The sequence below is a fragment of the Diadema antillarum genome, unplaced genomic scaffold (genome assembly GCF_040938485.1).
Source record: "Diadema antillarum isolate AM-2024a unplaced genomic scaffold, OU_Dant_1.0 seq00001136_RagTag, whole genome shotgun sequence".
Taxonomy (NCBI): domain Eukaryota; kingdom Metazoa; phylum Echinodermata; class Echinoidea; order Diadematoida; family Diadematidae; genus Diadema; species Diadema antillarum.
The window spans coordinates 495,760-522,334 of record NW_027271948.1 but is presented as its reverse complement, the minus strand read 5'-3'; the positions used below and the strand labels follow the sequence as shown (position 1 = coordinate 522,334).

The 26,575-nt window shown below is 38.3% G+C and overlaps 2 protein-coding genes across 3 annotated transcripts in view; one reads left to right on the top strand and one right to left on the bottom strand.

The window, feature by feature from the left end:
* Positions 1-17,277, top strand: part of LOC139744093 (katanin-interacting protein-like) — a 44,991-nt gene extending 27,714 nt beyond the window's left edge. The window contains exons 25-42 of the mRNA XM_071654550.1: positions 311-559; positions 1,036-1,105; positions 1,820-1,961; positions 2,811-3,008; positions 3,612-3,706; positions 4,989-5,031; positions 5,867-6,013; positions 7,396-7,594; positions 8,199-8,376; positions 9,802-9,967; positions 10,792-10,970; positions 11,741-11,805; positions 12,664-12,774; positions 14,049-14,188; positions 14,833-14,934; positions 15,595-15,755; positions 16,497-16,597; positions 17,225-17,277. Coding sequence (XP_071510651.1) covers positions 311-559; positions 1,036-1,105; positions 1,820-1,961; positions 2,811-3,008; positions 3,612-3,706; positions 4,989-5,031; positions 5,867-6,013; positions 7,396-7,594; positions 8,199-8,376; positions 9,802-9,967; positions 10,792-10,970; positions 11,741-11,805; positions 12,664-12,774; positions 14,049-14,188; positions 14,833-14,934; positions 15,595-15,755; positions 16,497-16,597; positions 17,225-17,277 — 2,399 coding nt within the window. The remainder of the gene's footprint in view (positions 1-310; positions 560-1,035; positions 1,106-1,819; positions 1,962-2,810; positions 3,009-3,611; positions 3,707-4,988; positions 5,032-5,866; positions 6,014-7,395; positions 7,595-8,198; positions 8,377-9,801; positions 9,968-10,791; positions 10,971-11,740; positions 11,806-12,663; positions 12,775-14,048; positions 14,189-14,832; positions 14,935-15,594; positions 15,756-16,496; positions 16,598-17,224) is intronic.
* Positions 17,278-20,718: 3,441 nt separating this feature from the next.
* Positions 20,719-25,837, bottom strand: LOC139744102 (cytochrome c oxidase subunit 6B1-like). Of its 2 annotated transcripts, none has more exons than XM_071654559.1 (3): positions 25,727-25,837; positions 23,328-23,531; positions 20,719-21,308 (listed from the first exon to the last, which is right to left on the bottom strand). In XM_071654559.1, exons 2-3 carry the CDS (start codon positions 23,520-23,522, stop codon positions 21,255-21,257), a joined length of 249 nt encoding a protein of 82 aa, XP_071510660.1. In that variant the 5' UTR covers positions 23,523-23,531; positions 25,727-25,837; the 3' UTR covers positions 20,719-21,254. The 2 variants fall into 2 exon arrangements, with proteins under 2 accessions (XP_071510660.1, XP_071510659.1); XM_071654558.1 differs by having other exon boundaries at positions 20,721-21,308; positions 25,731-25,826.
* Between the last annotated feature and the right edge of the window lie 738 nt (positions 25,838-26,575).

Here is a 26,575-nt window from a genome sequence, read left to right as displayed (position 1 = left end):
TCAGGGTAATGGCATGAAATATTGATCTTGATATCCATATCCGTATATTACACCCAAATTCATGTTTTTGCGATGTTTTATACAAGAGACAAATGACCTAATTTAGTTAACCCATTGAGGACGAGTCCCCAGAGTACTCGGGCAGGTGTCTATGGGAAAAGCGTGTTGTAGCAAAATCGGTCCATCCTCAATGGGTTAAGACCTGAAGAGCTGTATGATATGTTTGACAAGTCAAATGTGTTTGCCCAATACTTTAATTGCATGAATGTAATACTCAACAAGCTGTCAACCTCATTACTTTTTAAACCAGTTGCAGATGACTTGGAGGAGCTGCGATGGCGGCAACAGGCTGCAGAGGGCGCTGTAAGTGATGACGACCCTCTCTCACCCCCAGGCCAGCTGGGGGTAGGCGCGATGGGAGGCGGTCCCCACGAGAAACGCCCCCACCAGCTGCGGAGCCACCAAGACCGCAGTCTGGAGGAGTCCTGGACGTCCCTCTCAATGTTCGACAAATCCCAGAAAGGAAGACTGGCCCCGAATGTCAATTTGGATGTTGAAGGTGAGATTTCACTCCCTATGTAGAATCCTTTGTGTGCATATGATACCTGTCAATTAGAAGCTTGTCCATAGATGGTCAGTTGAGAGTAGAATATTGTGTTTTGAATTCAGATCAAATGTCTGCCTATACTAGCTTCACAATGAGAGGTTTTTGTTCCATGATAGTTTGAAGTGAAGGATAGTATTGTATTTTATTGTTGAACAGATTGGAGGAGAATATGTCAGGTTGTGTAATTATTTCCTCCAATTTGAAAATGTGGTCACCACTGATATTGCTGTTTCATGAAAACATGCAAAATTTAAAATTCTATGACTTTCTCATTTATGTCTCATTTTTATGGAACCACTACTTTCCTACATGTTTGACCTCTTCTGTTTTTGTTTTTTTAAATCCAACTTTAGCAAGGTGTGGAATTGCACTTTAAACTTTTGACTCTTGACCTTTGACACAACAAAATTTCCTGCTCCCAATCACAGGTGATGCCCTGGATACCATCCTGTCGGGAAGACGATCAAAGATGCAGGATGAAGCTGATGATGATAGCAGGTGAGGGTGGAAAGAAGTCCGTTTGGATGGTCACGATATTCAAAGGGCGGGGCAACCCTGACATATGTTAATTTTCTTCTCAAGCTCATTGATGTAAGAGTGGGTAAAATTTTGCGCTGGATTGACATCTTTAGTGGGAAACTTTGTATTATCCATGCTGTCACTCCTTCTGCAGCAGTTGAAATTGACCTCATTTTTTAATCTTCTCCCCAGCTGAATTTTATACGACAGGGCAGTGTAATACATGTTAAGATATCTAAAATCACCCTGTTTCATACTCTGAAATATTCTCAATAGCCCAGATATTTGATGTTAATATGGAAGCAGTTCTTTTTTTTTTTTGAAGTGTTGGCAAAGGAATATGTTAAAAAGAGGGAAGGGGGGGGGGGGAGTGAGAGAGAGAGAGAGGGAGAGAGAAAGGGAGAAACAAAGGGGGTAGTGAATGTACAGATATGCTTGAAATGAACTAGATTCTGATATGCTTTTGTCTTTAAAACCTCATGCAATTGTCAGTTCTATTCATTTTATGTGCTCATATTGTGCAGAATATTTTTCCATGCAAAGAATTTTTCTTGATACAACCAGAAGATAAGGTTCATTTTCTGATATATTAATCAGAATAATTGCAGCCATGAGGAGTTATTCTCTACTTTGATAACACATTTGCTGTAACATCCGAAGAGGTTTTTTTTTAATTAAATTTCTCGTCACCAGTGATGAGTTTGAAATTCCTGTCATGCCAATTGGGCAGTGCATGACGATCAACGTAAGGACGACATGGGGCGACCGACACTACGTTGGACTTAACGGCATTGAGGTGTTTCAGAGTAACGGAGAGCATGCACCAGTCAACAAAGTGAGTTAGAGTAGCCATCTTTGCATCTTTTTTTTTAATTGTCTCTTTTGTTTTCTCATATTTGATTTGTATACATTTTGAATTTCAGTCCTTCTGCAAAGAATGCTAAACCCTGATCAATCAAAAGGAGTCACAATAATTTCTTGTATATCTTGATAAATAACTATGCAACACATTAACTGCATATTCTTGTCTTTTAGACTTGAAAGACACCGATAACATTTTAATGTATTCAGTGGATCTAAATGACTCGTTTATGGACTTTGTCGTTTAGATTGGTAGCACAACACACAGACTGAGTTTTCCTCTGGACTTGTTGTCCAAATATTTCTTTTCGTAAATGTGGAAGAACAAATCAGAGTTTCTCTTTAAATCATGCGTCTTCTGTTTCAGTTATGTGACATGAAGTTTTTTGGCCATGCCAGATGGCATTTAAGATATAATGTGATGCTAAGATGAAAACAATAATGACCTCTCCAATAGCTCCTATAGGCTGTTAGATTTGCATCAGGAGGAATTTTGTTCATGCAAAGTATAGGTTCAGATGTTATCATCACATTGAATACCTCTATATTTTGTATTCTTCTTCTGTTGTATGATGCAGTTCCAAAGGGGAGATCATAGCCTTGTAGGTTAATGTCAGAGTTGCTGATATCAAGTTGCTGATGTCAATTTTTAATTGTGAAAAGGTTCTTAAATAAGATGGGAAATATGAGTAGAAATATTGAAATGGGGAAACAATATTCAATAATCATGTGATAGTTGACATTGATATTGATATCTGTTTATAGACAGTATACATTACCTCACAATTTAATTCTCTCTCGCGCTTTCTCCAATACTCCACAGATAACTGCAGAGCCAAAGGACCTGAACGTCCTGCCAGAGTACACAAACGACCCCAGGGTGATTACAAACCTGATTGATGGTGTGAACTGCACCAGGGACGACACACACATGTGGCTGACCCCGTTCACACCCGGTAGAATGCACCTGATCACTGTGACGTTCGAACACCCTGTCAAGATAGCAATGATCAGAATATGGGTGAGTGCAAGATGGATAGACTGATGAGGATATGTATCGTAGTGTGCTTTTGGAGGATAAAAATAATGGTAATGGGTTGTACCTTGTCCATTTTCAGCTATTACCAATGTATTATTCAATAGTTTTGTCAATTTTGTTAGGATATTTACCTCCACTAAGGAAGTTGGAGGTTAAAGTGATCATCGACATTGGTTTGTCTGCTTGCAAAATAACTCAAGAAAGTTGTGAACGGATTGAAATGAAACTTGCATGAAAAGTCAATATTGACACAAGGAACACCTCATTTAATTTTGGTTGTTATCCGGGAATGTGCATGGATTTTTGAAGGATTTGTCATCTTTTGGCATATAAGGTCAATGAACTTGGGGTTCAAGCCGCGGTACTGGAAGTTTACATACGCGCACTAAAGCGCATGCTCTGCTCGGGTGGGCAATTCTGCAAGGTGCCGTGCAAGGATGTAAACAAAAGGCTTCTGTTTTGGGAAGTACATGCATGTGTGTAAGGATCCGGGTGGAAATGAGTTGCTGGCTTGGCTGAAGTCTGTGCTCTCCAAGTGCTTTTCTAGTTTGTTATTGCACTTTGTGTTGTCCTGTTCCTTTTCAGAATTACAACAAATCTAGGATCCATTCCTTTCGGGGAGCCAAGGATGTGGAGATCTCACTGGATGACACCTACATCTTCAAGGGTGAAATAGCCAGGTGAGTCATTTGTCCAACTCCAAGGATTCTGCTTTAACCCGTTGAAGACTAGTCCCAAGTATACTCGGGCAGGCATCTATGGGAAATGTGTGCTGTAGCAAAATCAGCCCGTCCTCAATGGGTTAAAGGGCAGATTGTTTTACAAGCTGTCTACCATACGTACTGTCATAAGGATAGCAGCAGGGCAACAGCCAATCAACAGCAAGCATTCCATTTGTAATCATAGTAACCAACACTGATTGAACCTACGGCAATAGCAGATAATTTTACGATACGGAGCCCAGGTGCTCTTGTCTATTATCATGTGATTTAACCCTAAAAAGACTGGGCTATTTTGGCAGCTTGAAAGACTGGGGGGGCCTCAAGGGCCCCCCCCCTAAGATCTCGGCCGTGGATCGCGCGATCGCCGCGGAACTTTGCACAATGGTACTGTGCGATGTAATCTACAAGATCGTGTTTTTAAATTTTAGAAAATAGTCTTCTTTTATTTTATTTTGATTAATTATGATAATTTATGCAAGAAATCAGAATCTTTCATCTAAATCAGTAAATAAAGCTCCAAAAGTGCTCATTATGGTATAATTACTCTTTGTTGCATTCTTAGCAAATGTACTTGAAAAAAAATTCGGTATCAAAACTAATTTCTTATTTATTTTATTGTGTTTCATGAATTTCTTATGTATTTCTTTGTTTTTTCGACTTTTTGTTTTTGTTATTTTTTGTCCTTTTGTTTTTGTTATTTTTTGTAACAGAATTTGTCACAGACACTTTTTGAAGCATAATATTCCTAAAACAAACTAATTTTAGCCATTGAGAGTTAAAAAAAGCATAGTTATATGAACCATGCGAAAAAACTCAATTTGCATTGACTTTGTACACAAAATCACATTTTTTAGCCATTTTTGGCCTCACGTGCATGTACAAAAGGTCATGTAACTTCAGAACCGAAACCCCAGGCGTCACAAATTTGGTGTCAAAATGTGCGGGAAACTCAAAAGAAAAAAGTCATGGAGCATCGCGGCGAGAGCATTGCGTGTTGCAGAGTAATCGTGCGAAATGTCGAGGGGGGGGGGGCCTCCGAGGCCCCCCCCCCCCAGTGCAGTTAGGGTTAATAGCCATGTGTCTTTCTCTATGTCTGATGTGTATTAACTCATTGAAGCTTAGTCCTGAGTATACTCAGGTATTTATAGGAATTGCATGCTATATCAAAATCAGCTCATATTGAATGGGTTAACATGGGAAGTTCATCTTCTACTTCCATTGATCTTTGTTCATTTCACAGGGCATCAGGAGCCCTCCAGGGAGACCCAAGTTCTTTTGGTGATGTGAGTATTTTCAGCATATTGACGGAAGAATGACCTGTTAAAGGGGCATTCCAGATGATTTTCATGATTTCACTTCATGTAGTACATAAATCGACAGCTCCGTTTATAGATTTGTAGAATTTATTGGGGTCCTTGAGCAGAGAAACCAATACTTTGAAAAACCTTCAACAAATTATGTTGTTGTGGCCACAGTCCTCATAATATGTCAAGCACTCAAATTCACATTTCCATAATTTAGCTTCAGGTATGAGCATACATTGTAGCTTGAAATATCACTTACCCAGGGGTATGTCACACAACTGTGGACACAATTGTAACTGAGACTATGTGGTGAATGTTCTTATATGTTCTTTACTAATATAATCGTGCAAATATGTGAATTGAGTACCAAGTAAGGCAATGGTGAAGGTGAATACCTAATAGCTGTGTTGTGACATTGAATTGCATATTTGCATTCCTTTTGCTCTCAGGTTTGTGTACATCTTTATGTAGTATGTGATATCATTCTTTAACCTTCTGTTTATCCTACACTGTGTTGTACTCTCCATCCATTCATTCATTCATCCATTCATTTAGTCACTCACTCATTCATTTGCTGGTTCATTAGTTCGTTTGTTCATTCATTCTTTCATTTATTCATTCATTCATTCATTTATTCATCCATCCATCTATCCATCCATCTATCCATCCATTCATCCATCCATTCATTTATTCACTCACTCATTCATTCATGTATTCATTTGTTTGTTTGTTTGTTCGTTCATTCATTCTTTCTTTCTTTTATTAATTAATTAATTAATTAATTAATTCTTTCATTCTTTCTCTGTCTGAACAGACCATACTGTTCACAGAAGATGAGGAAATCCTGGAGCTGATCTCCAGGAATGATGAGGTCTTTGTTGCAGCTGAGGAGTGGTTCAGCTCCAGTCTGGATGAAGACGCTGCTCCTCCAACTAGGCCAAGGACTGCAGACATTGGAGAGGTACCCAGGACCCTTTAAAAAATCCCTGAAGATTCTCTGGATGGCTCCTGCAGAAAATTGGCAATCCTCCTTGAAACAAAAATTCTTCTATATGTTTGAACAAATTTATGGATGTGATATTTGAAGGACATGTCGACCTTCATATACATGTGGATTGAGTGAATGCAGCAATATTAGTAGCACACATCAGTGAAGGTTTGGAGAAAATCGGACAATCCATTCAAAAGTTATGCATTTTTAAGGTATCTGCGCAGTCACTGCTGGATGAGAAAACTACTACAGTGTATGATGTCACATGCATAGAACAACATACGGAAAATATAAAGAGAATTTCACTAAATTTTACTTTTTGAAATAAGTGCACATTTCCTAGACTTGTCACTTATGTATGTTAAGAGTAATATTATTCCCCCTGCCTCTGAAAGAGGGAAGTCAAGTGTTCTTTTATTATGCGAGGAAGTGAAAATATGTTAAATTTTCTTTATATTTTCTTTATATTGTTGTACACATGTGACATCACAAGTCTTTAGTAGTTTTTTCATCCAGCAGTGACTGAGAAGAAACTTAAAAAATTCATAACTTTTGAACGCATTGTACGATTTTCCTCAAACCCTCACTGATGTGTTCTAGCAATATTGCTGCATTCACTCAATCCATGTGTCTATGAAAATGAACTTGTCCTGTGAAAGTGATATATGTAAAACTGACAATCTGTGTATAATACATTGTTGTGCTAATATAACAAAGCAAAGGGGCGTGACTCTGGTTTTCAACAGGTCTTGCAAGTAGGCTACTCAGTTTAAAGGGAATCTTAGAATTGCATCTTTGTGATGAAGGATACAATCGCTGTAATATTTTGCCCCATATACTCCCAGATGTAAACTATGAAAAGAGTCACCCGGTCCAGAGTATCCTTGGTAACTAAGTGAAGGATGACATGCAAAAAATGTAATGATATGCATCATGTGCCGTAATAGTCAAAATGTTTTGCCGTCTTCTAGGAGTAAGCTAGACAAAATTTTTGGAGCAAATTACAAGTTTTTAGAGCACGAAATTAAAGTGTTATTTCAAGTTTGTCAATAGATGCACATATCTCTAAACTTTTAAAGTTCTTTTTATGTACCCAAACTCGTATATGCATGTATATGTGCACCTTCAGAAATATTGTTTTGTGTCACATAACATGAACTGGTAAAAGCAACAATAAACAATGTTTTCATCACTTCACCGGTATTCTTGGTATTCACATGCACAGGTAATTCCTTTACTCGATGTTTGTATTATTCTTTGAACAATTTGAATCCTTTGAAGTTGTGCAAAATTTTCTTTTGAAATGATACAAACAAAAATATTTCATACCTGCATTGTCCATCTTTGTCCAGGAAAGACCGATGACCACTGCCCGGCAGAACCGAGCCAGGCAGGCCAAGTCCGAACCCATGGTGGTCGCTGAACAGGTGGACGATGACCGGCACACTCCTGCTCAGGAGTCTGCTGGTGGTCATCGTCTGGTTAATCCTGGTCAGCCTGACATAGCAACGTCCTCACTTCAGCAGCAAGGCGCAGTGTTCACAGCGAGGCGTGAGTTCAAGTCTGACCAATGCCAGAAAAGTAGACCTCATTTCTAAGTGTGCACTCATCCGTCTCAATGTGAACTGTTGTAATGTTACAAAAGTGACGATATTTTCCTCGAGTATACAGGGTTGTAATGTCATATTGTATTAGTTCCTCGAGTATACAGGGTTGCAATGTCATGTTGTATTGACTGGTCGATGCAGATTTTCTTTTCTTTTATGAGATCTAGATTGAGGTGAACTTGAGAGCTGTTTAATATCAGCCGATGCTTTGAACAAAACAGAAGATACATTGACATGTGTAACACCTTCTGCTCATTCTGCCGTGATGAATTTATTAGGCTATGGTTACATTTTTAGAGCAGTGTTTTGGCAGTGGTACTCTCTTTTTTTTTTTCTCCTTTTAGGTCTATTGTGTGACTGCAGACAGTCAATAAATTTCTCGTGTAAAGTGCAGTCCCCATAGTGCTTTTACATTATTGTACTCCTACTACTAATAGATTAATACCAAAGTAATTGAATATCTCTATCGCACATGCCTCTATTCTTAGTGCATACCATTGTTAGTGCATGCCACTTTTAATTTTCTCTTGTTGTTGTTATTATATTAGATGTGCGTCTGAACTTCACTGTGACATGGGGTGATCTTCACTACCTTGGTCTGACTGGGTTGGAGGTCATCGACGTCGAAGGGGACGGAATACCGATGTCCCTTGACATGCTCGATGCCTCACCCCGCGACCTCAATGACTTGCCGGAGTATGACATGGATGACAGGACTCTGGACAAGTGAGTGCCAATGAGGGAAAGTATTTTGTGATGTGACAAACTTGCTAGACACAATAATAGACAATGGAAAAAAAATGTTGGCTTTAGAATTTGGCTGAATGTACCTGGTATACTTGTTTATCAATCATCACATCTTTAAACTTTATAAAAAATAAAAAATAAATTCTCTTCCATGTGCATAGTGTATCAGCACTTATCCCAGTGGCACATTTTTGTTCTCCTTTTTTTTAGTGAATAACATTGTAACAGGACTTGCTTTGGGTGAGTTTTTTTTTTTTTTTTTTTCATTGTCCAGTTGCAATGTTACTGCTGTTTACCTTTGGGAGCAGTGATTTAAAATATGTTCAAGATATCACATTTGATGCACATGTGTAGGTCAGTTGTATCACAAAACATCCTACCATATAAAATTTTTGCAATAAAGCCTAACATATAAGGAGATATCACTTTTCTCATTATACCATAACTGGAGACGGTTTAGTCTGGAACATTTTCATTATAGCCATTGTTCACATTTTGTATATTTATCAATACATAACATTGATTTTACTAGTTCATACATTATTTTTACATTGGTTGTTTCTATCCCTAACTCACGTTTTAGAACTATTTTGAAGCACTAATGCTGGATTTTTATTTCACCTGCAAATTGTAAATTAGGCCTTTAATAGTATTCAATGGTTCTTAGAAAGAAAAAAATTGATTGTAACATTTACTCCACAGTTTGTTCGATATAGACAAGAGGATTTTTTTCTGTAAAAGTGGTGCTGATGACATCAAATTCTGAAATGGCTGCATTCAAAGACAAAATGTGTGTGAAGAAGAACGGCGTAAATCATCAGGTTTTTTTTTTTCCCATTAGCTATGGTCAATCTATGCATACTTTTGTCAGCTCTTTGCGAAGATGAATTTGACCTGAGATTCCCCCTGTCTCTGACTGATCTTTCAGAGAAGGCATGAGAGTGGTGAAATTAATACAGATGTATCTTGAGAAGGAGGAATACAATATGTTTCCCACTGAATTTTATGGATCTATTCATACATTTATCAATTGATACTTTCAGTATTGTGTTTGATCTCAGATTGATGATGATGATGACGATGATGACGATGATGACGATGATGTTGATGATGATGATGATGATGAAGATGGTGATGTTGATGACGACGATGGTGATGATGTTGATGATGATGATGTTGATGATGATGATGATGAAGATGGTGATGTTGATGACGACGATGGTGATGATGTTGATGATGATGACGATGATGATGTTGATGATGACGACGATGATGATGTTGATGATGGTGATGATGTTGATGTTGATGATGATGATGATGTTGATGTTGATGATGATGTATTGATAATCATGATGATGATGATGATTGTCATTGCTGTTATCATTTTTAATCTCTCAACAAAAGGCTCATAGATGGTACCAACGTGACATCATCAGACGAGCACATGTGGATGATTCCATTCAGCGAGGGGTGTGACCACGTCCTGACGATAGACTTCGGCAGGGATGTTCAGATGACAGGACTTCGGGTGTGGAACTACAACAAGTCACAAGAGGACACATACCGAGGGGTGAGCATTGACAGGAGTGATTCTAAAATGTTTCCATCACCTTTGTTTAGTTCATAATCTGTTTAGGGTAAGGGGAGAGAAGGTGAAGGGTTTTTTTTCCAGTAAGAACTTTGGATACTTTTTTTTTCCGTTTATATGCCTGTCTGTACACCCAGGTGTCTGGAAGTTGATAATTCTGCAATCGAGTGATTCATGGTATTGGGATAGGAATACCTCAATGCTCCATTTATTTCTGTATGTTTGGTGTAACAGTCCTAGGCTTGTGATCAGCATTTTGCTGTTGAGTTCAGGAGAGATAGGATTGATGTGACATCTAAAGATCCTTTTGATGAACTGTGATGGCCATGGAAACTTCTCTGAAATTTGTGTGGTGTAATTGCCTGCAGTATTTCAAAATGTGCTACAGGTTGAAAGGGAATTGAACTCTTAATGAATGGTCTTTCAATGGCAATTATCTTGGGAATATTTGGAACGCATCACACAGCTGCTGTGTTTAAAGTCACATAGATGTCACAGCAAGGCATTGTTTATAGAGTACTGAAGTGGGACATCATAGCCATTTCTTACCATGGAAACTGGTTCTAAACAATCTCACACAGCCCAGATATCTGTGAACACAGCAGATGCTAACCAACAATGCCCATACTTGCATTCCAACCCCACTGCCCCAAGTCTTGTGCAAGTATATTTTGTTTGGAACCAGCACTGAGCTTTAACAGCAGACTCTGACATCATCACTTTGGTACTCTATGCACATCAGCAACCTTCATAGCAGATTTAGATATTTCAGCTCATGTGCATGCTTGAATGTTTCATTAATCCAGGCAAAGATTGTCCACGTCTGGCTAGACGGTCAGCAAGTGTCACCGAGTGAGGGCTTCCTCATCCGAAAGGGCCCCGGGAACTGCTTCTTTGACTTTGCGCAGGACCTGAGCTTTGCTAGTCAGACCAACTGGCAGACAGCTGCTAGCAGGAGACACAAGGCTATTCCAGACACTCTCAGGTATGTGACAAGGGGGGGGGGGGGGGGAGGGGGGGGGGGGCGGGGGGTGTTTCATAAAGCTGTTCTTAAAGTTACAAAGAACTTAGGACCGACTGGAACATGTTCTTGGTGTGCTATACCTACCAGAATTTCAATAATTCAGCACAAGAACTGATCACCAGTCGTTCTTAAAGTTGTTTTTAGCCTAAGAACAACTTGGTGAAACACCACCAAGGATTGTTTGTCATTATATGCTCTGTTAGCTGTCTCCGTCACTATCTTTCAGTTTACCACTAGGAGGGGTTAATTTCTCACACATAACTCGGGTCAGCATCACACCTCTTTGCAGCATCTTTGAGTTTACAACTTATTAGTCCTCTGCATTTCACATGACTATGATGCAGGAGGAAACTCTATTCCAGAGAATCAACTTATGCTGAATGACAGCAGTTATTCAAGAGTACAGTGTTATGGAACTGTGATTAATCAGATAAATGATGAGAGTGCTATGATTTTTTTCCAGTGGTAGTCACGCTATCATTCTACAGATATGTTGACGAGATGTTTTCACCAACTTGGTATTGGTGCCATAATGGAACACCTTTTAGGAATTGAATCTAATTGGAATTATAAATTGAAGAGGACTGAGAAAGGAAGTTTACATGCTTTGTATTATGCTGAAGGATTAAGAAAAATACTTTCCTTTATAGAATGCTAATCACATTGAAGGATAGCTACAGATGTGAAAAACATTTTCACAAGCTTTATTTCTCTCCTCTTTCCTGAAACAGACAGAGCCAGGTTGCCATGGAGATTCCAAGCCAGGAGTACATCCCAATGCACATGCCTTGTGGCTGTATCCTTTCTAACATCGTTTTGTGAAGAAAAGAAAAGAAGATTGTTATGAATGTGACTTTAGTAAATGCCTCAGAAGGAACAAAAGATGCAACGTTTTCATACAGCGGGTCCTAGTTGCTTGACAGTGACATGTCTTTTCCCATTTAGTATAATTGAAAAAGCATCATGTTATGCTATATGTGCACATTCTACAAAGAGATGTTAGGTACACAGATATTTGGAGATTTCATTATAGGTTTTGAACCTCTGGATTCTTTTAAACATAGAATGTCATATTTTGAAAGTTTTTACTTTGCGCTCATCATTTCCTTAGCCACTGCACGTACTACACTGTAGGTACATTTATCTCTATTATGAAGAATTTTAAAAGATACAAGTTTGATTTTGTTTCCCGTTTCATCGCAGTTCTTGTGTCCTTTCCTTTCTACTCAGTGATGTGAGTGTGTCTTTTTGGCCCTGAGAGATGAAACATTTGTAGGTCATGTGACAATAGTCAGCCAATCAATGACACCCTTTGTACCAACTCCTGCAGTAACTGACAGGATTAGTGTTTGCTTCACAAGCCCATGTGACTTTTTCCGTACACCGATTTCCATAGCCTATTATTGTACAGCAAGAACAACGTACCAATTTCTTGCTTTTAATAACCTACGTTGTAACCAAAGCTGTAATCAAGCTTGTAACTAATGATGTAACCGAACTTGTAGCCACTGATGTAACTGACTTTCGTTGGTTATCATGATTCCACTAGTTTTTTTTCTTTTTATTTGTTTTCTCTGAATGACAATGTACTATTTAAACAAATATGATTGATATGAGAGTCCAGTTTTCTTTGACTGCATGCAAATGCTCTCAGTTGTGTTTCAGCTCCAGCTGCTGTCTACTTACGGGGATCTCTACTACATCGGTCTTAATGGTCTCGAGTTCTACGACGCAGAGGGAGAAAAGATGGAACTCACAGAATCAAGTATCCTTTTTTTTTCTCAACCTGACACTGGACCTGTCTGCTTTGATAGGAGATGTTAAAGGAAAACATTTTGAATACTCTACCAAGTTGGGGTCTGAGAGTGTGCATATAGCAATATGACCAACTGCCAAGTGTTTGAATCTGTGGTGTTTTAATTGGGAAGATACCTTTTTGTTACCTTTATGATCATTACCAACTTTTTTTTGTTGTAATCTGTTGTGTTTTAATTACCACTGACAAGATGCCCTTTTGTTACCTTTATAATCATATTGGAAATATTTGGAAATGATGGATGAACTTCGCAGCATATAATGGAGCTGCAAGTCTTCCTGATTTTGCAGGAGGTTTCAATATCTCATCATGTCTGGATATCAAAACAGAATATAAAATCTCCTTAATTTTGGGCATTGAGATCCACATAGTATCGCCCTGATTGCTCTATGTAGTCTCCCTGATTTTCATGAGTGAATTTTGGCAGCTGTGATATAACCTGTTACAAAGCTGATGTACTTTAAGAGGCATTATGTGTACAAGTATATTTCAAAGAACTATCTTATAGTGTGATCCAGCACCATATTGGTTTCCATGTTTGAAAGAACCATCCTAATTATCAAATTTAAGATTGAAGCAATATGAAAGAATAAAAGCGTTTTCAAAGTGTTCATGTATAAAATAATTTGTCCAAGAATGTCATTAGGATGACACAGCACACTGGCTATGAGTCAAAGTAAAAGTGTGTGATGAATTGTGGAAATGCATTCATGATGGGATTAAGTTTTAAAGGTGCATAGTCCCGGTGGTGTAGAGGGCGCTGTTGATGATACTGCCGATCACCGTTTGCATTGATACGAAGATTACAGAAGTTGAGCTGTCATCAAGAGTAAACAGCGTAGGTGTTGCTCAGTAACATTGCCTTCGTTGTCTTCTCTGTGCATTGCGCAGTCTGTAGTAATGCCAGGGTGCGTGCATATGTGCTTCTTATTATGACATCACAAAAGAAGTTTGCTAAAGCTGTCATCCCCCTCAGCCGAATCATGAGCCGAACTGTGATCGGACCACTACCTACAGTGAATCGTACTTCTTCGGACTAGGGGAAGTGGGCCAAAGTGTAAGCGCCAAAGGGGAGTCGATAGCATAGGTCTCTATAGGAAACTTGCGCGACGTGCGCCCGCGTACGAATTTGACTAATTAAAACACCGGGACCATGCACCTTTAGTAAAAAGCCAAGCTTCCAGAAAGCAGCAGTTCCTGAACCTCTTGCCACCACCTCCCAGACATTGCCGCCTACCCTCCCAGCGTGAATGTCTTGGAGGGAGTCACAGACGATACCAGGACACCAGACAAACTGATTGATGGGGTCAACGACAAGCCGGACGGTGGCCACATGTGGCTAGCCCCTATACTACCCTCTATGGTGAGATATGGAAAAGAAAGCAAACCTGGTACAATGATATACTTACACAGTGTCATGAGTGAATGGTGATCACTCAAACTGGTATCTCTTTACTAGACAAAGTAATTATTTGATTGTATCGCCAAAACCACAAAAAGATTAAAAGCCAAACTGAAGGATATAAAGTTCTTTTTTTTTTCTTCAGAGTATGATAAATGGAAGTTTCCATGGTAGCAGTTTGGCGAGAGCCAATCAGCAATACATTTGTATTTTGTATTTCAGTTGTCACTCTAGTTGTCTGGATTTTTTTTAAAGTCATAGTCTTTGATGAAACCCAAGTCATGTTTAGTACATGATACAATAAAAGATGTTCTGCCAAAAAATTGTGCGATATTATGTTTTGCAAAATAAATTAATCTGTGGCTATGTATAAGAGTTCTTCATCAAATTTTCCCAACCTTGGAGTACATTCAGACAGACTCATGACTATCAAATTGTGCCACCTGATTAAGCAAGGTAGATAAAGTTTTTCACAAGTTGAGCCATATCATTTTACATGTGGCAATGTAGAATATGAATTCTTTAAACCTTGCATTTTTTTAAAAAATTGAAATTCTCTCCTTTTCCCTACTGTTTTTCTCTTTCATTTTGTCTTTTCAATTCAGATTAACCGAGTCTATGTGATCTTTGATGAGCCTGCCACTGTCTCTATGATCAAACTCTGGAATTACAGCAAAACACCCAGCAGAGGGGTCAAGGAATTTGGGGTGAGAATGTTTTTGTTGTTTTTCGTTTTTCATTTGTCTTTTTTCAGTACTGATGACACCAATTCATAACATGCATGTGCATTCTTCCTGCAGAATGTGTTAAAGTGCCAGAGCCGTTCTGAAAAGTACCTTCCATGGACATTCCCCCCCCCCAAAAAAAAAAGAAAAAAAAGAAAAGAAAAATCAGTTTAATCTTTATGTAAATTCCTCAGCTTTGATTTTAATGTGTGAGGGGGTTTTTTGTGTTTTTTTTCTAAATCATGATTTTCACTGTAAGTTGCCAAGAGTCAATTTCTCCTTTTCTTAGTATTGTCCCTTGCAATATTGTTGTTTGCAAACAGTGTACCAACCTCTATGGGTATCGTATGTGGAAGTCATAAACTCATTTTTATTATCCCCCCCTTTTAAACACTCTTCTTTTTGCTTATATTGACCTTTTTATTGAATGCACTTTTTATTATGAATTTGTTTTGATTCTGAAATTGATGAATACTTGACCTTACGTGGCAATACAGGATCAAACTTGTGCCAATTATTCACCTGAGTGTTCACAACTGTATGTGAATTAGTCCTCCTTTAAAACATTAATATTTGTGGTGCTTTTTGCATTCTAAATAAATGGCGACTTACCATGACTTGATGGAATTATCATTTTGACAGCTCCTTGTTGATGACCTCCTGGTCTACAATGGCATTCTGGGTCAGGTGACCAGTGCAGCCAGGGGGATCCTTCCAAGCCTGGACGTCCCCACTCCTTACCACACCATCCTGTTTGCTGACAATGATGAGCTCAGAAGAAGGGAACGACACACCATTCTGCAGTACGCATTTTTATCAGTGATAGCCTCTTTTCAGGCTTTTCACTCTTAACGATATGCCTTGCTTGGGATGTGTGCTTGTTTTTCATTTGATGAGAAAACCCCTCAGTATCACCAATGTCCATGTGTAAACCCTCAACATTTTCTACTAGTCCTGTTGTCTTGTATGTTACATGATTTCCCCATCATCATTATCTTAGGAGAGAAGAGCACAAATCTTGTGGTTGTATTTATATTACTTATAATATTCTTTTTAATTTGGGGGAAGAACAGTCAAAACAAGTTATCATTCTCTAGTAAGAAATATGCACTTATTTGTCAGACAACTGGGGATACCTTGGAAATACTTTTTGTTGCATGACGATGATGATGATGACATCAATCAAAATGAGACATATGAATGTAATTTCATTCATTGTCTCTTTACAAGCAATGGTAGTATCTTTGCAATTATTACCACTATCCATCAGATACATTCCAGCTATGTCAACCACATGCGTACCTTGTCCACACACTGGAAAGCATGTTGTTGTCAGCTGTTATTAATCACAATCAACATTCTGTATAGTTCCTGTAATTGCATAAATCTAGAGTACCATTATCTACTGACATCTGTGCTAGTAGATTTGTCAATCAATAGAATATCCTTATGTTGAGAAAAACCTGTACCCATAACACTGGTTAAACTTTGTGCAATCTTGGTGTGAAATTTTCCAACATTTGCGGATCAAATTGCCATTTCAGAAATCAGCAACAGGAGCAGGACGTTCAAATGACCGACGACCGCCAGGTGATGGCACACTTCAAGAACCCCAAGAAAGCATCGAGCAAAACTGTAGATCAAGGTAGAGCTCTAGCGTAGTGTAGAGCAAAGGGCGTCTCTTTTTTGCAGTACAGTCAATTGTTTCACCCACTAGATTTTATAGGAATGTGTGGATTTAACTTCGTAATTTGTTCTTGTGATTATTTTCCTGCCTTTTATTTCTCCACTTTGAGCTATTGATTTCAGTGTAATGTTTTGTCATGAGAATTAGAGATGGTTCCATCCCTGTTGGAGAAAAAAAATTAGAATTCCATCTCCTGTGAGTGCCTATTGTGTGAATGTTGCCAATGGACTATAAAACATGTTTTCATTCTATTCTTTTGTTATCCTTAATTTCTTTGTTTTTAGTTTTTATGCGAATAAAAATCCAAAATGAATTTAGTCATTAAATGTACTGTATTTATGGTACATGTACTGTGCATAGCAAATTTAGTGTCACTCTAATCTTTCAGATGGCAACCCCCCCAAAAAAACCAAAACAAACCAACAACCACCAAAACAACAACAACCCAAAGACAAAACAAAACTGAAGATAAATGTTGGAGATAATATATTATGTACAATGATGACTGGATTATGTTTTGCATGCCCCTATTGTGTTTTTGACATGTGTGTTGATGCAATCTTGCGTGCAATCTTTTCTTTCCAGCACTGAGACCGAAAACCAGTGTCCACACTCAAGCAGCGCCTCGCCGAAGATGATAGTGCCTCCCAACCACCATTTTGCCACTCTCTCGTATATGCATCCCATTTATTGTGAGAAATGAATGGTATATGATTGATGTGTAGATTAATTTGTAGCTTGTACTGAAATAGAATGATTACATGAAGGTGCAGCTTATTTTTGTAAATACAATCTAGTTGAGTGAAATTAATGTGTAGAAACAGGTAAAAAATATAGAGGATGATTGCTAGCATACGCCTTGATATTGATAAGAGGTGTGGATCTTGGTCTGGGCTGTTACTTAACTCTTTGGATCCCATGAAGAGAGCATCAGTGTGAGACTGCGATGGATGGTCGGAGAAGATGAACTCTCCAAAGAATTCACTGCAATCGTTTTCAAAGTGGAAATAAAATTTGTTCCAGCAAGGTTGGCACAGATTCAGAGGAAAGATAACCCTCCTCCTCCACCTCCGTGAAGAAAAAAAAGCATAAAAGCAAAATAGTTGGCATATGATTGATTTTTACATTTCATTGGAATGTATCAAACCCATGTAAAATTCAGCAAGATAGGGATAGAGGGTCAACCACAAAGAAATTTCCTCCGAGTTGAAAATGAATAAAAGTAGACAGTTATATGCATTAATATCGCCAGTAGTTCATATTACTCTTCACTGAAAAATCATATGAAGTCGGGAAGTTGACATCAATATTTGCAAATGCACTGCATGCCAGATTTGTATATATTATACTCTAAACCTTGCAATATTATTACTAATGCATAGCAGTTTATTTGAACTTTGTATATACATATATACGTCTATACAGACCTTTGTTATTTATTCAAAGAAAGCTATGTCTTGTATTCAAAACATTTCCAGTATGTATAGTAATGTGTGTAGTCCGTCCGATGTATTAACCTTTTTGACAGTGCATTCAAACTCGATTTTTTGATGCACCCTGTAACTAGTAGTTATCAAGCAAAGGGTAGTATGTGTGTTTTGGAATTGCATTGTGTGTGTGTGTTGTAATCATCACCTAGTCTTTCTCAGTGCATGTGCCTTGTATATAACAAGTACAGTTCATGTTTCATTACTACTCTAAATAAGTGCAAACTATGGATATTGACATATCTCTTGAAAGGACATTTTAACAAAATGAAAGAATTAAACGTGTTCAAATTTTCTAGTTGATTGACTTTCGCAATCATCACGTATCATAGGTGTTCACTCAAAACACAAACTGTGCATTTCATGTGTTTTCATAAAACTGCTTCTATGCATGTATTGCCAGTTGTGTACGCTCAGAACTTGGCACGTGTACTCATGATCCCATAGTTAGCATTCTCTCAGAGGAAATGTCCATTTTATGAATGCAAATACATGACCTGGCAACAACTTGTGAAGGGTAGCCCACTTACCAATTAGCATTCACGATATACAGAGAATTTCACAAATCTGTATGTCATCGTTGAGCATATGAGTGAGACTATAATTATGAATTGGCAAACAGTAATCAATAAATCTTCCTCAGGATTTCATTAGCATATTGTATTCTGGAGCAATTAGTCACAGACTGCTACAGTACACTAAATGAAAACACTCGTCCTTTTTTTTTATATGAAGACCAGAAGGCCCACCGTAGTGTGCTCAATGCATGATTATCTTGTCAAAAATGGCAACTACACTCTACATGATTTGTGTTTCTGTGTGTGTGCCTGAAAACTTGGACAGTATATCATTATGAGTCTACAACATTACATTCATACTCATTTAAGCTTTGCCTATACATGTACAATGTAGTAGTATATTTCAAATGTGAGATTAAAATTGCCTCCTTGTTGGGCAATGAGAAATTGAAGACTGTGCTGATGTTCTTCTTTTTTTTTTATCGTATTCGATGAATGCTTTTTTAGAGTGTCATACACCTTTAGTTGTGAAAAAGACCAAATTACCTGAAAACATGCGAGTCTACTCTGTCAATCATTCAGATTTCAAGCATTTCTCATCATGCATGGCATGTAATATCCATATGAATTGCCATCTGGTTGCACCTCGGACTTCAAATAGTTTTTGGAAGAAGTGATAATAATTACTTTGCACCAAAATTATATCTCTGTTGAAAGAGAATTCACCCGATTGTTTCAAGATCTCAACTGCCCTAGAAGAATGAGGTTGTCTACTTGACGATTACATATGACAAAACTTCATTTTCCTGTGAATGGATGTGAAACGGAACCGTTTTCATTATGTTCAGTGGGAAACTGATGTGCTCATGATGAGCTCGTGAATACCATTCTACAATAATCAAGTGTTGTTTTCCTGAACAAATACACTGTACATGTACACTAGAAAGGCAAATGTACTGAAGTATTTCCACTCTTCTGTATGCTTTCAGCTTCCTAATAAAACTCTACACTGTACTTGTGCTACTGTACACATATGCCACTGCACACACACACACACACACACACACACACACACACACACACACACATAACACACCCATTCCAGAATGTGGTAAAAAGCTTGTGCCCCTCATATACACTAATTCAGCACGTTTCGCAAGTGTCTTCTTTCTCATTCTTCAGTTAGTGGACACTGCAAAGTTCTACCAACACACACCACCACTAGATTCTGAATTCATAGCAAGACAGAAATGAAGCTTTGGAAAGCATGGAGAGTGAATCTGCGAACGAGTACTATTGTATAGCATACTATTGTATGACCACAGCTAAATTCAGCTGTGACATTGGTGTTATCATTGTATGCAGGAAGAGCATTATCAACACCAGCTGCACACATCAATACAAATCTGCATCTACATGCAATCAATATCAAACCCCCCTCCCCCCCCCCCCCCCCCAAAAAAAAAAAAACCCACACAAAAACAAAGAAAGAAAGAAAGAAAGAAACAAACAAACCCTGTGGCACCCTGTGTACACATACATGTACAATACTTGTAGTGCATATTGGTGTCACTTTGTTTGATTAGGCTTATTGTCTAACCCCTTCAGTGAATCAAACAAGCTACAAATGTTCACTGCTATTGTGCTTTATCTGGATACAGTACTGCAAAAGTGGAAATTTTCGTGTAGTAGAATTTTTTTGCACATTTTGCACAACCAGAAACTACCACAAAAATAAGAGCATGCAACTAATTTTTGCTTTGTGTATGTACCACTATTACATGTCTTGATTCTGGAGAATTAAACACCATGAAATCCATCTTGCCCAGCAAAGTGTGGAGAATTACTCGTGTGAAAATACAACTGTCTCCACTTTTACAATACTGCTTTGCATTTTTATGACAAACATATTCTGATGAATGAATACCACGCAAAAGGAAAGAAGATTCATGCATCATTCAGAGCTTCTTTCTTCAAGAGTCAAACTTTATTCAAATACACTTTCAACTCTTTCAAACACAGTCAGATAAATTAATCCAATTTCATGACATCTGACAAAATGCACATTCAGACCTGAAGAAGACCATCCAGTCATACACTGGTTTGGTCAATCTGTCATATTTACAAAATATGGCAACGAAGTCCAATCCTGTTTGCCAGTTAAGCTTAGTTCCAGTAACTACACAATCACAAGCAATTACTCATGAAAAATGCAGTTACATGTAAACCTGATGTAAACTTTATTTCAAGCTGTCAGACAGCATTTTGTAAAGATACGACCTTCTAGCAAGTAAAGTGCCCATTTAGTAGACAAATGGGTCTTGCTTTTGTGGAATATAGAAAATGTTTTGCATCTGAACACCAACGCACCTCTGATTGAAAGAGGGCAAGAACAGAGAAATTATCCAAAAAAAAAAAGAAGGTATTTTGAGAAAGATATCTACATCACATGTTAGACTTCAAGAATTTAAAACCAGTTTCATTTCATGGCGATGGGTACGATGTCTGGAACAGGGACCTCGGGACAGAACCAGTGATGACTCCATGGACAGATGTGGCGATAAAAATCAAGTAGACTATTACAATCTGTATGTACAGGACCACGTCACATCAAATCTTCGAGGCAAAGGTGCCCTCTTCTCTCTGGGTGTCCCAGTTCTCCACCTGCAGGGGATGAGAGGCAGTGGGTAACAGTGGGAGTGGGGGAGAGGATAATTGGAGCAGATGAGCAAGAGACGGGTCGCCATGGTGACGAAAGAATAGGTCATGGAATGACAAATAAAATAGAGAGCGAGAGGCAGAGAACAAATGAATGGAATGAGAATAGGAAACACAGAAAATTAGTGATTGGAAGGGGGGACAAAGAAAGAGAAAAAGATTCAATGTTGGGTGTACAGGAATATGGTAGCTTGAAGCACCCAGTTATGAAATGACATCAATGTGCATTAAAGCAGACAGTCTCACATTTCAACAAACAACCACTCAATCTCCTGTTCAATAGGAATAACTTATCAGAAATTCAGTTAATTGCTGTGAATATCATTGGCTGAGAGGGATGCCAGCAAATATCAATGCACTACTGTATACGCTATATATTTCGCGTGGGTTTTATTTTCGCGAATTTCGCGAGTCGGGAGCTATTCGCGAAATTAACAACACGCGAAAATATTACCTTCCAAAATGAATCCCTTGCCTTGATGATACGAACATTTCAGTACTAGTATACCATGTCACGGCTTACCGAACAGACCATACTGGCTAAGCTTGTTTACGCACGTCCACGTCTACTTACGAATACTGTAGAGAGCCAATCCATTATCGGAAGGGGACCACTCGTCAGAAATCTAGCGCGATGGACTTAACCACTTAAAAAATGTTGAATTCTAACTTACTAGTTCGCAGAGTTTGGTAAGTTTTTTTCATGCTGTGTATAACTAGTATCATTCTTATTTGCTAGTAAGTTGAAAATTCACACTTTCTTTGCCACTTCATATTTTCTCTGGTCCCCCAATCGCGAATTTAACCACTCGCGAAAATGTGTGACAGCGGCAATTCGCGAAAATGTATGTACGCGAAAATTATAGCGTATACAGTATCCTTTTCAATTTCCACAAAAGCTACATTAAAATTTCAGAAACAAAAACATTGCAGCACACATCAATGATTTGGATATCGATTGCACAGTATAACATCAAGTGGGAGGGATATTTCTTCAGTGCACAAGTTTAAGTTCTGGTAAAAATTAGGTAACTGAATTTGCACACTGCAGAATTTTCTATTATGTTTGAGAAAAGAATTCCATTGATGTTGCCAATACTGTATTCCCTTGACACCAAAGGAACAACAACACTCTTGATTAGAATGATTAAGAGAATTATTCAAAGTGCAAGAATAGCTCCTTTTTCATATATCATTGCTTGGTTAATCAAATTACAGTCACGCTTGCTTAAGTCGACCTTGCATACGTCAAATAATCGCCTATAAATGTCAAAGGTCTTTCAAGCCCTCTTCTCTTTACATTCTATAGATTTTGATCCCTCATAAAATTAATTTTTCTATAAGTCAAAGCTATTTCTTCAGTCAAAATAGATTTGATTAATGCAACGTTGACTGTATGTGAATAATGCATGGTTTCCTTTTCCATGTCATGTCAGAATGGAAACTTAATGAAGTTGTGTGTGCACATCAATGGGGATAATAACATCATTATCTCTTCCAATCTGCATATGTAGCTGTAACTTATATCTGTTTCATATAAAAACCCTACAATTTTTAAGTCTTGTAACTTTCTTGTTTCTTGATAGATTGATGAAACTTTTATCAGTCCATTTATTTTACTTTGATTTTGATCATATCATTCTACTCACTTCTTACTAAGTTCTTGAAACTTGAGTACAAAGTGGGATCGCACTACAACATGAACATTGTGTTTATCTTCAAATTTGTGTTTCGCTTACTTGGGTTAACATAATGCTGTCTTCTTGCTGTGGAAGCATCAGGTTTTTACGAGAGCATGCATTACAAGTCTTGGGAGGTGTACCCTGCTACCTAAACAATTAATCATGATTCTCCACAGGAACATTAAAGTGAAATGTTTCCTGGAAGTGTTTCTGGACACTCAACATCATAGCAATGCTGTCTCAAAGTGTACAAGGCAAATGATTATAATGGTAAAGCACTCACCCATTGGATGGGACATAATGACTTGTAGACTCTCCTGAAGTATTCGCATGCCTCAAAGTCCTCCCCCTTGATCTTCTGGCAACGGTGGAAGTCAACATAGTTTTGCCAGCAGTTCTTGGTCTGGTTTGTATTCGGGAAGCGAGCATCAAATGGAGCCGTCTTGTAGTTGTCTAGAATTTCCTTGATGTCACCCATACTGCTGGTCTAATGTAAGAAAAAGAATGGATTACAGGCACACATTCATTTACAATAAATGCCTAAATGCCACAGCATGTAATTCTAATCTTACCTGTAAGTATGTAAGCTGGTAGAATCAACCAATCTAATACAGAATTTGTAACACTGAAGTGGGAACTTGGAATAAATTTTCATGTAAAATTGAGGATTCTGAATATCTAATAGACATCTATTATACTGGGCTTAACTCTTCTTCTTCAGTCCCACAGAAAATATCTTTTCGTTTTCACCATTAAGGCTGCTGACAGTATAAAGTCCTGATATAAAATTGAAAACATTTCTCATTCCAAATTCCCTAGCTCACTTTATTAAGTTTCTTCAAAGTATGTGCAAAGTAAAGTAGATCTATGACTACTACTATGGAATACCACTAGTAACTAGCCAGAATTCGGACACCAATGGGCGCTGCAATGTCCCCGATGCAACCTTTCGCCAACAAGGTATGGCGCAGCGCATTTTTCAGCAGCCTTGTAAGAAGTTGTACTCGCGTACTCGCACTGACATTGAACGTGCATAGCACGTGTCCAGATTCTGGTGGATTATCAGGGTGATAATTTTTTGGAATTTTAATTGTGAAATTTTATGACATATTTTAACAAAATCATCGCGGTGAAAGTAGTTTGATATATTTAACATACATTGTTGTAGATATAAAACATCTAATTTTGTACGTATCATTTGAGTTGAACAAATATTGCAGAATAGCTGCCTTACGCCTTCAGTTAAGTGTCCAAAAACTGGGGCCTGTCTTATAAAGACTTGTGATAGAAATCAATCACAATTTTTGTGTGTGCTGCAATGCAAGTTGCGATTGATTTGGGGACTTGTGATTGATTTGAAGGCTTTATAAGACGGGGCCCTGGTGGTTTTACTCCCCACTCTAAATAATTTACCCTACTGTTGATGAGCATAGTGATAAGGGGATGGATTCTGGCAGGCAGTCAAATGATGTGTGTTTTATTTGTTCATTGCATTAAAGCAAGTGGCCCTTGATTCATCAGGGTTCCATGAATCACCCACTCTTACAAATAAAAATTCACTGAAATTCATGAATAAAAAATGGCCCATATCAAGTGCGAAATTCAAACTATGCAACTATCTCCACACGTGTTCCGAAGAGCACAACAGTGGGCCACGTCGCCAGACCCCCGAAATCATTAATCGAACCCTCCCGAGTCAACTCGCACAAGCAGTTCAACGGGTAAGTACACAGGTGAGTAAAGTTGCATAGCAACACATATAGACTCGTTTCATTCCAAGTTTTGAAGTTACTAGTCCGTTTATTGGCATTGAATCTATACTGCAAGTAAACTTACAGCCATGATTGCATCCGTTTTTGAGATAACTTGAGCGTTTACGCCATATCTATATTTTGCATGCCACCCGTGCCGGCATTTGCTGTATCTCCAGTGTTCGATCGCAACGTGTTGTGAATGCGTTGAATCTCTCGCATAGCGTGCGAGTACATGGATAGTACCGCGCATTCGTAGTGCGGTATAGTACAGTACGTGCGTAGCACGCGCGCTGATAATTCACATGGGTTGGGCGAGCGGACCGTACGTCGCGCATGTTGATCCACGGACATAGGGGGCCGAACAATGCGTACAGGGGGCCGAACGATGGCCACAGCGCAAGCGTTCGGATCATGCACGCTATTTTGCTTCCACTGCTTAGGATGGCGAACATTGGGCCACTTGCTTTACTGTACATATGGAAGTCTTTCCAGTTCCACTGATACCGCATGAACGGCGGCCCGCCCCGGTCATAAATCGCACCCTCGTCGCCTCGCCTCGAATTGCATCATTAAAATTTACTATTTAGGCCTAAATTTGCATCAACATGATCAACAAAGTGGCAAAAGTTTCACACCACGACGACACCCAGGGGCAAATAAGTTTGGTTTAACTTTACGCCCACTTCCAAGGTATAGAAAATATCCAAGAACAAAACATGACTTTCTAGGCTAACTACGGACAGCGACAGAAGAGTATCACTAACAGCAAATCAAAGGAATGGGACTGCACTGAGGAGACCACGTACATACCGGTGTTCCCGTTAACACTAAAAAAAACGCACAAATTCATATCATCTGGATTGAAATACAATTCATTCACTTGAATTTTAATCATGAAATAAAATTCAGATATTAGATGCAGTCATACTTGCCGGTATTTTGTTGATATTTTCACAAAATTAACCAGAGAGTTTTCCTCTCAAGACGTGCTCAGGATGACGGCAAAAATGGCGAAAGGTCAGAGTACTTTGCAGCAGTGCTCTTCGATTGCTCGCTATATCAACCAATCACAGTGCCAGTGGATAGCGTCAAGCCATTTGTTGTGTAAGTCGCAATTCATGTTCAACTCACGTGTTCGACTTCCACAATGTGTTGGAGAGCGGTACATATTAGACTGGAACATGCAGCTCAGGGAGTTGGGTCTCTCCTATTAAGAATTTTACCGTGCGGTGAAGTAGTACTAGCACGGTCACATCAAATCAAATCAAATCAATCTACGATAAACAGTTTTGGAAAAGACCCTATCCTATGGAATAAACATATTACAAGATCCATTTCATATAACGAGATATGTTAAACCTGTAATGAATGACATTGAGCAAAATACTGACAAATTCAATGCTTCAAAATCATCCATTAACTCGCTTGCTACCAGTATTGTTTTGTATTTATAACGTTTTGAATGAAGAATCTCTTTCTGATACTTATAAGACTGGAAAATAATGTATCTGATGCTTCATTGTAGGATTATGTGTTTGAAAAGTAAGATCGCCCTGTATTTGATTTGATCACAAAAGGGCATGAGAAGTATATTAGTGTATAAAGTTTATATTTCAGAGATCACGACTGTGGATCTATCTAGTTCTTCAATGTATTTCTAAAATAGACTAAAACGTAACAAAAATGATAACAATGTATTTGCCAGTAATATAGAACAAATTTCTCCACAGAATAGATACTAACAGTTGTTATCAGTTTCTTTTTATACCTTTACCAA